Raw genomic sequence first — 9,527 nt, forward strand, 5'->3', positions numbered from 1 at the left:
AAAGAATAAAAGAAAGAGATGAAAAATCAATTGATCGAAAGCAAGCGGTGAAGAATTGATCCACTACGGTAAGGGTCGATTTTCTCTCTCCCGGGATTGCTTGTGTTGGCCGAAATTCTCAGCTAAGGGGGTTTATATAGCCTCTTCCATCTAAACCCTAGTCAGATAGAATTAGGTTACTGAATAAGAATTTAATTCGGAATAAAACTCTTATTGTTATTATCTGTAATTATATCTAAATATAAAGATAATAATAACTTATTAATAGGATAATAATTAGAAGCAATTTAATCTCATTAAACTTCCTGAATTATTTATCCTTTAATTAATTTAATCCATAATCATAATCTAATTATAATTGTTAAAATTAAATTAATTTCTTATGTGTCACAACACATAGAAATCACCCCCCTTGTTACTGGGCCTCAGTGGACTCAGTTGGGCTTCCGTCAATTAATTAACATTTGTTTCTCTTTTGGGTTCCAAGTCTTAGGTGTGACCCATTAGGTTCTTATTGCTTCTAGCCGTATACAACTATTAAATTAATTTATTAAAATTATATTCAATCTTTGTATAACGGAATGAGTACGCGAACTGTGATTGGCAGGTCCGAAACATTCCCCCAGAGCTATAAGAAGACATGTTGATTCTGTCGTTGACCTTTCCGTATTAGTTACAGTATAATTCGATCCTTTATCAACTACATCCTTGAATAGAATCTTATGACTATGGATAATGTCAAGTCATATATAGCGAGACGTTCGTTTTACTTGTACAGGCCGAGTTAACTCCAATTAGATGGGTTAAGTGAAATCTGCATTTCAAGTCTTAAGCTATCATCTTGCAAGGATTTAGAGTTAAGTCTTCCACAAGCGATCCTTGGATGTATCTCCCATTTATCAGGAGTGACAAATGCTCAATCCAATATATAACTATCCTGCAATTACTTCCTGTGATACCCAACGTCTGCCATACACACCCCAGAGTCATCTCTATTATGGATCGTGTTATAACAGGATCAAAGCATCACATTCCATAATCCAGAATCACTAATTAACATTCCTTTGAGTCTTAGGATCACTTATACCTATTAATACTAATGAGATGAACATGTGACAAAGATAAATCTACCCATCCTGTTATCTCAAGTCGGGTCCCCAATCCTAATGAACCCCTTTCATTGGATCCATGTAACTGTCCAGATATCTGCATATCTGAAGCTTGTGAGATCAGCTCTCTGTCTTGACAGAAAACATTGTTACATGCAAGTCTCAACAATGTTATGTCAATCCCTATTCAAAACATATCACTTGACTTGGGGTGGCGTTAAGTTTATTAGTTTATTATAATGTTTCGTCTCATTTCATGCTTGTATGAACACTTTATAATCACTTTAAATAAACTTAGGGATTTCCTTTTATTAGACTTATTTAGTTCTTTAAAAGATGTTGCCTTTATACAGTTATGAAACAATATCTTATTAAAACAAATGACATAAAGAACAATTCATTTACATTAGGTTTATATCCTGGAACAATTGTCTATAGGACACTAAACCCCAATACTTTCTGCTTGGGATTATAGTTCCAAGAATTGACAAACCCAAGAGGTACGCCTTCCACCTCCCTGATGAAAAAAAAGGTGTTTCCCCAGCCATGAATGTTCGATATCTTCGAACTGAAAGGACCGTATCCTTTCTTCTTAATAAAGGTCACATGATCTTCAGATTATCGTCGAGACATCGAATGTAGCGCATGGAAGATCCGCGGAGTAAAAGGTACGCCTAATACATTCGCTAGATAAGTGTCGCAAAGGACATACATCCAACCCATGTCTATGTGACTAACGTAAACAGTAAAATAACCTCATGGCGGACGTGCAACACGTTGCTCAGGCTTAGGAATTAAACATTCCAAATCTTTCAGCCATGGGTGCAAGTCTTTCAACACACAAATTGTGGTTTAGGTAATAGTAGAAGGGGTACCCTCCATTTTTTGGGCTTTTGCACCTTTTTTCTTCAGCGCTGATGAACTGGCCTCTTCCCCCCTCCCCCCCACTAGAGACAGGATTGGCACTGGGTTTAGTAAGGGTTTGAGGGTCAGATTGAGTATCCTCAAGTTCTTCCTCCGAAAACTCGTGAGTAACTTCGTTACTCATGTTAAGGAAAAACCCAACAAATAAGGAAACCCAGAACGCAATCAAAACAGGCAAGTTGAAATTTAAAATAAGTAAAGAAGGCAAACTTACATGGCAACAGAAGTAGGCAGAAAGAGTCTGGAAAGAAAAATCACAGGATGAACAGCAATGGAATTCCCAGGTAGAAGACAAGAGAGAGAAAAAACGATGGCAGGAGGAGGTGTGATAGGATAAAAAGTCACCCTTTATACGGAATCGGTGCTAAAGCTCGCAAATCGAAGCGCCATGAATGACGTGGCCACATTTGATTGGCATGACAGGGTAATAAGTTCCCTTAACACTAGGGGTGCACGTGGTCGGTTAACTAGTCCATTAAGGTTAATTCGGTCGGTTAACCATTTCATCGGTTTTTTAAATATATTAACCATACACTAGTCCATTAAATTCGGTTAATCACTAATCGGTTAACCAATTATTCGGTCGGTTAACCTTTTATTTCGGTTTCTAACCATTAGTAAAAAATAATAAAAGAATTGAAATGAAAGTTTAGTGCCAAATAAAATTAACTAAAGTATTATAAAGTCTCTAACATTCACTACTAATCAAATCAAAGTTTAATGTTTCAAAATAGCTCATAAATTTTCATCAATTTAAATACTTAGGCATTTGAAGATAAGAAATGCAAATAAATATAATTAGTTAATACAAAGAATATGGTAGTAATTTTTTTAGTAAGTATGACAGTGATTAATTTAATGGAACTGAGAAGAGACTTTGCTAAAATTATATATTAGTATTCATATATTTGGGTTATTGTTATTGAAATTATTTACCCCAATTAATCTGGGGAAGTTGTCTCTCGGGTTGGAATAAAAAAAATATTTTTGATACTTGAAGGGTGAGTTATAATAAAAAGAGTAGGGACACAAGTAGAATTTTCTATTTCAAAACACTAAAACTTCAAATAATAAAGGCTTAAAGCATTATTTGGCCCCTGACCTATCCAAAATTGTGTCATTTGGCCCCTGATCTATTATTTCGTCACATTTGACCATTGACCTATCTAATTTGGTGAAATTTCACTCAATTTGTATGAATACTTAATAGAATCGTTATCTCATTGATAAGTAATGATATTTTCACACTTAAACTTGAAACGTGATATTTCTTAAAGTTTTTTTTCCACATTATCTGGAAATAATTAATTAGATTAAAGTAAAAAACAAATCCCAAAATAAAATCTATTAAGTTCAAGTGTCAAAATATCGTTACTTATCAATGAGATAATGATTCGGTTAAATTTGAATCCAAATTAGGTGAAAGTTCACCAATTTTGGATAGATCAGGGGCCAAATGTGATCAAATTATAAGTCAGGGGCCAAATGACAAAATTTTGGATAGATCAAGGGTCAAATAGTACTTTAAACCAATAATAAAAGATCAATGATTAGCTATAAAAAGCTTACAATTGATAATTTGTAACTTAGTTTTTTTTTATATAAAATTGTGTAACTTAGTTAGTATAACTAAAATAACACAATAATAAATTGATAATTGAGGAATTGCATAATATAATTGGTGAAGTGGAGTTGATTAATATTATTAATATAATTGATGAAACTATATATTATATTTTTTTATATATTTAATTGAATTCGGTCGGTTTCGGTTAACCGCGGTTTTTGGAACATAAAAACCGTAACCGTAACCATTAACCACTATTTTTAAAATTAAAAACCGTACACTAGTCCATCGGTTTCGGTTAACCTTATTTTCGGTTCGGTTTCGGTTCGGTTTTTTTGTTTTTCGGTTTTTCGGATTATTGTGTGCACCCCTACTTAACACGCTGAGGAGACAAACAAATGTAAAGGGTTTTTCCGACATTTTAGGGGGGTTTCTGATAACATCTGAAATGTTATGAAAGGAGTAACATTGTAATAATACAAATAACAGAAGAGGCACCCGCATTATAACCAGCCATGTGTAACAATGTAAAGATACGCCAAACGGATATACTAGGATCCTCAAAGGATGATACGCTTTTCCGGATACACCAAGATCCGCGGAGGATTTGAACACCTCCCAGAAGGGATCCATGATCTTCCACCATATCTTATATCAGTTACGTTAAAGCTTGATGGTGTAACTGAATAAACGTCTTCAATAAATAAAGACGGTTACATAGCTAAAGGCATTAAATAAACAATAAAGATACAACTGTTTAGCTCTTACGAAAACCTATATAAATACTCCAACAATAGAAGTTAAAGGTACACTTACTAGCTCTCGATATTATTCTTAGGAGTGTTTGGTTGCTGCTTTTTGATTTTTTATTTGTCTTTTCATTTTGAAAATGAGAGTTTTTTTTGTTGGTAGAATGAAAATGAGAGTTTTAAGTGTTTGGTTAGATACTTTATGTTTGACTTTCGTAACTGAAAGATACTTTTTTATAAAAGCAGTGTATCCTTACTATTTTTGGAAAATTATTCTCTCAAAACAAACGGGCTTATTATTCTCAAAACTGCTGGGAGCATGGGAGTGGTTTTTTTTTTTTTGGTCAAATGTATTTATTATTGATGATTGATAATATCCAACTATCAATTCCTACCCATTACGGCAGTAGCATCGGCGGGCTCGGAGGCCGTTGAAGGTAACATTTTGTTTTGTATGCCAATCGGCAAAGAGAACTCCATCAACCCCTGATAAACCAAACAGAAGCCGAAAAGCTTCTTGTTTTATAGGGCAAATGGACAACCCAACTGCAGATTACAACGCTGCCTTAATCAATTCCTTCTGCGAGATCACCTCTTCTTCCAAACAAGAAGCCCTCTTCTTCCTGGAGAGTCATCAATGGAATCTCGACTCTGCCGTCTCTACTTTCTTAGATAGCGATAATACTAGTATCGACATCCCTCCTGCATCCCTTCCAATCGCTCATTCTTCTTCGCCGGAGGAAGAGTCTCAGTCCCCCAATTACTCTCCCTCTCTCTCTCACTCCCCTTCGCGCTCTCGCTCTCCTTCTCCAGCTCCATCTCGACCATCTTATCGCTTACGATCCAGGGGGAAGAAGCCCGCCAAGCCCTCTGCTAGCGGAAGCAGGACTCGTGGCGGAGTTCGTACTCTTGCTGATCTGAATCGAAAGACTGATGTTGGGTCGGGGAGTGATGACGACGACGACGATGATTTTGAGCCTCAGCAGTATTACACTGGCGGCGAAAAAAGGTAATTTAATTATTTTTCGAAATTTAACAGTATAATGGAATAGACAAATGATCATCACACCCATGAGAGCAGCAATTATACTCTTTGAATATTAAGAATCAATTGAATGGAGATCTCTGTCATTATTGATCCTGTAGGTTTGTCTTGTATTGGCAATGACATTATTTCATGAATTATTGGATAAAAATTGCCTAGGCAGTTGATTAATTTCTTTGCGATGAATTCCAATGCAAAGTTATCTAGATTTGATTGGATCCGAAATGAGGTGAAAAGCTCTCTGATTTTCTTTAGTTTGAATTTTTTTTTTGTTAAAGTCTAAGAATGAATAAGTTAATCTAGTTGGAGTGCTAAAGAGGGATAAACCTTAACGAAATTAGACAAGGGTGCTTCAAAACCAGTGTTTGCTTGCTAAATATAGATAACCTTGCCTTCATCCAAGTTTCTAATCATTGAAGTATTGGGTTGGGTGTTGTAACCTTTACTTGTTATGATATATATTCTCTATTACTGTACTAGCCTCCGGCAACTGCAGCCATGTGCATTCTTTTCCAGTGCTGTCCACTTTGATGTGGCCACATTGATACATACACATTCTTCTTATTCTGAATTTAATATACCTTTTGAAGCATATATATTCACCTGATTATGAGTTCTCCACTTCAACTATATGTGTGTTGACAAAATTGCATTTTGTTTTTGGCGCAGTGGAATGCTGGTCCAAGATCCTAGCAAAGGTTATGATGCAGAAGGTGTCTTTAATCAAGCTAGAAACTCAGGAGCTGTTGAAAGACCTGCTGATAATCCTCGGTCTTCCTCATCTTCAAGAAGCTTTGCTGGAACAGGTAGATTGCTCTCAGGTGAGACGGTTCCATCTGCTCCTCAACCTCCTGAGGTCATTGAGCATACTGTTACTCTTTGGAGGAATGGATTTACTGTAGATGATGGCCCTTTGCGAAGGTTTGATGATCCTGCAAATGCCTCCTTCTTGGAGGTAATATTTCACTATTTTCTTTCATCATATTATCTTAATGATTATATGTACTTCATAGATGAAGTCAACCGTGTGTAAAACCTTGATGTATACCTATCTATCTCATTCAGGTAAAGTATTGTTGAGTTTATGCCAAAGCATAATATCATGAGCAAAGTCCTATTGAGCCCTCAAATTTTTATTTCAAATTTAATCAAGCATTTTTTGAGAATGAATGCAACTTAAAGTAGAAATTTGTAGGCCCCGTCCTATATATGTTATTCAAAATAGAAGTTTGAGTTCTTCATTGAACACAACAGAAGTTCAAGCTCTTAATTACAGAGTAGGATCAAATATTCAGGGTATTTATAACGAGTTATTATGCCATATAATAAGGCTGTATCATGTTTGTCACATATGAATGGTGATCTCCCCATTCTTGGTGTATGTTTCCTGTTTTGTGTTCTTTGCTTTCTTGGGTTGCAGATGATTTAAGCAGGACTTTACATAAATGTTATTCTCGTAGCATTTATTCATAGTACGGATGCATTCTAATTGTTTGATGCATCCTAATGTAGAGCATCAAGAACTCTGAGTGTCCATTGGAGCTTGAACCAGCCGATAGGAGGACTCAGGTCCATCTTGATCTCATGAGGCGGGAGGAAAACTATTCTGTGAGTCCTTTGTTCTTTTCAGTTGTTTCTCCATTCATCCCTCATTGTTGTTAAGCTTGTCATCTATATTTTCAAGCAGGAACCAGAGAAAAGCCAAGCTTCATTCCAAGGTGTTGGAAGAACTTTAGGTAGCAGCACGGATGCCATGACACCTGCTCCAGATCCCAGTCCTACTACTGCTAGTTTGAGAACAGCAGCCTTACCAGCAATGGGTTTAGTTGTAGATTCTTCATCCCCAACTACTTCACTTCAGCTTAGGTTGGCAGATGGGACACGCATGGTCTCCCGCTTCAACTTACATCACACTATCGGAGATTTATGTGCATTCATCGATGCCTCCAGGCCAGGAGGGGCAAGAAATTATCAACTGCAGACGATGGGGTTCCCCCCCAAACAACTCAGTGATCCAGAACAGACAATAGAGCAGGCTGGCATAGCAAATTCTGTGGTTATCCAGAAGTTCTAAACAGATTGTGAACGACTTTTGGTCGAATTCTTGGGGGGTTAAATGCACCATTATTTACTGAACTTTCATGGTTGTCTTAAAATAGTTACTCAACTTCAATTTTATCTTAGTAAAATCATTCAACTTTGAATTTTGTCTATCACTGCGACGATTTTTAAGAGCAAAAGGACACTGGAAATAATGTGACTTCCACCTCAGCACTAGTCAATTTTCACCGCTCGCCGAAACATGTGGTTACCACTTGCTGACATGTGTTGTTTCGGTCAGCTAGGTGACTAGCCACTTGTCAACTAGGTGTTAGTGTGGCAGCTACGTGTCGTTTCGGCAAGCGGTGAAAGTTGACTAGTGTTGATATGACAATTACATTACTTTTCTGATGCCCTTTAAATGATTTTATTGAGATAAATTAAAGTTGAGTGACCATTTTGAAATAATAATGAAAGTTACCCAAAGTTGTATTCTTTGTTTTTTTTAAGGTTTGATTTTTAGTCTGTTAAAATATGATACCTTCCTGTCTCCCTTGGTAATCCATGATTCAATGGATAACTATACAATATCTATTTAAAACAAGGGACCTAATGCCATAGGTAAATCCCAGTTCCCATAGTCAACTTAGCTTTGGCTATAAAGTGCTGACAATGAGGTCTTACAAGGCTTTAAATATTGTTATAAAAATGAAGCTTTAAATATTAAAATTCTGTATAGTTTTTATTTTTTCATTTTTCTCTTAAAATTCTTCTGATCAGTAGCAAATTTTTTAGCATTTCTTATCTCTAATTCATGGAATTCTATAATAAAATAATTCATTGAATCAATTTTGGTTTGCATTCTATTTTGTTCTACTTAAGAGTAGAAGAGTAGAATGATCAGTTTAAACAAAAAAAAATAAAGAAAGAATAAAGTATTAACCAAATCTAGCTCTATTTTAATGAATGTTTTTTTTTAAGTAATTCAAGAGATAAAGAATTAAATTACATACTTCAACAACATTACACTTATGGTTCTATTTATATACATCTAATTTCATACACCAATGTTACTGATAAGGAGACATGGTAGGGGAACTCATGCTCCTATGGAAGTCCATGTTGGGCATTCTATAATAGAACAGGCTGTTGAAATACAGTATGTTCTGTAACAATTCTGTAACAACAGATTATCATATAATATAATAACAACCTATCCTGTAACACTCCTCCTCAAGTTGGAGTATAGATAATGATCATCCACAACTAGGTACAAATGTATTGGTTCTCTTATTAAACACATGATTGTTTGTAATATAGATGGCTGTTTTATTATCACACCATATCGTAATTGGTTTTGTTTGAATAAAGGCAACTTCATCAAGTAAACGATGTAACCACACAAGCTCACAAGTAGTTTGAGCCATAACTCGGTATTCAGATTCGGCACTCGATCGAGACACTAGACTTTGTTTCTTTGCTTTTCCAAGTAACAAGGTTTCCTCCAACAAAGACATAATAGCCAGTAGTAGAATGTATATCTATAAGGTCCCCAGCATAGTCTGCATCTGTCAAACCTTCTGCAATATGGTGGCCATGGTTTCAATACAACAAGCCTTGTCCAGGAGTTCCCTTTAGATATCTCAGGATATGAACAACAGTGTCTCAATGCAAAGAAGACAAACGGATCATATGCACTTCTGCGAAGACCAAATTCAATTACTAGAGTAATGAATCTTCTAAACCAAGCATGGGGGGATTGTTTCAAGCCATATAGTGACTTCTTCAATTTGCGTACCTTCCCATACTCCCCTGAGAAACAAACATATGCGGTTGCTCCATATAAACATATTCACATAAATCTCCATTCAATGAGGCATTTTTAACATCAAGTTGATGAAGCGGTCATCTGTAAGTGGCAGCCAAGGAAATGAACATCCGGACAGAAGTAAGTTTGGCAACATGAGAGAAGGTGTCGAGATAATCAATGACATATGTCTGAGCATATATTTTGGAAACCAAACGAGATTTGAGCCGAGCAACTGTGCCATTAGGATGCATTTTAATAGTGAATGCCCATTTGCAACCAATAG

The 9,527-nt window shown here is 35.9% G+C and overlaps 1 protein-coding gene across 1 annotated transcript; it reads left to right on the top strand.

Moving 5' to 3' along the window:
• The first annotated feature begins 4,687 nt into the window (after positions 1-4,687).
• Positions 4,688-8,166, top strand: LOC136230300 (plant UBX domain-containing protein 4-like). Its single transcript, XM_066019334.1, has 4 exons — positions 4,688-5,358; positions 6,064-6,349; positions 6,907-7,002; positions 7,082-8,166. Exons 1-4 carry the CDS (start codon positions 4,883-4,885, stop codon positions 7,466-7,468), a joined length of 1,245 nt encoding a protein of 414 aa, XP_065875406.1. The 5' UTR covers positions 4,688-4,882; the 3' UTR covers positions 7,469-8,166.
• Positions 8,167-9,527: the final 1,361 nt, after the last annotated feature.

The sequence above is a fragment of the Euphorbia lathyris genome, chromosome 5, assembly GCF_963576675.1.
Source record: "Euphorbia lathyris chromosome 5, ddEupLath1.1, whole genome shotgun sequence".
Lineage (NCBI taxonomy): Eukaryota > Viridiplantae > Streptophyta > Magnoliopsida > Malpighiales > Euphorbiaceae > Euphorbia > Euphorbia lathyris.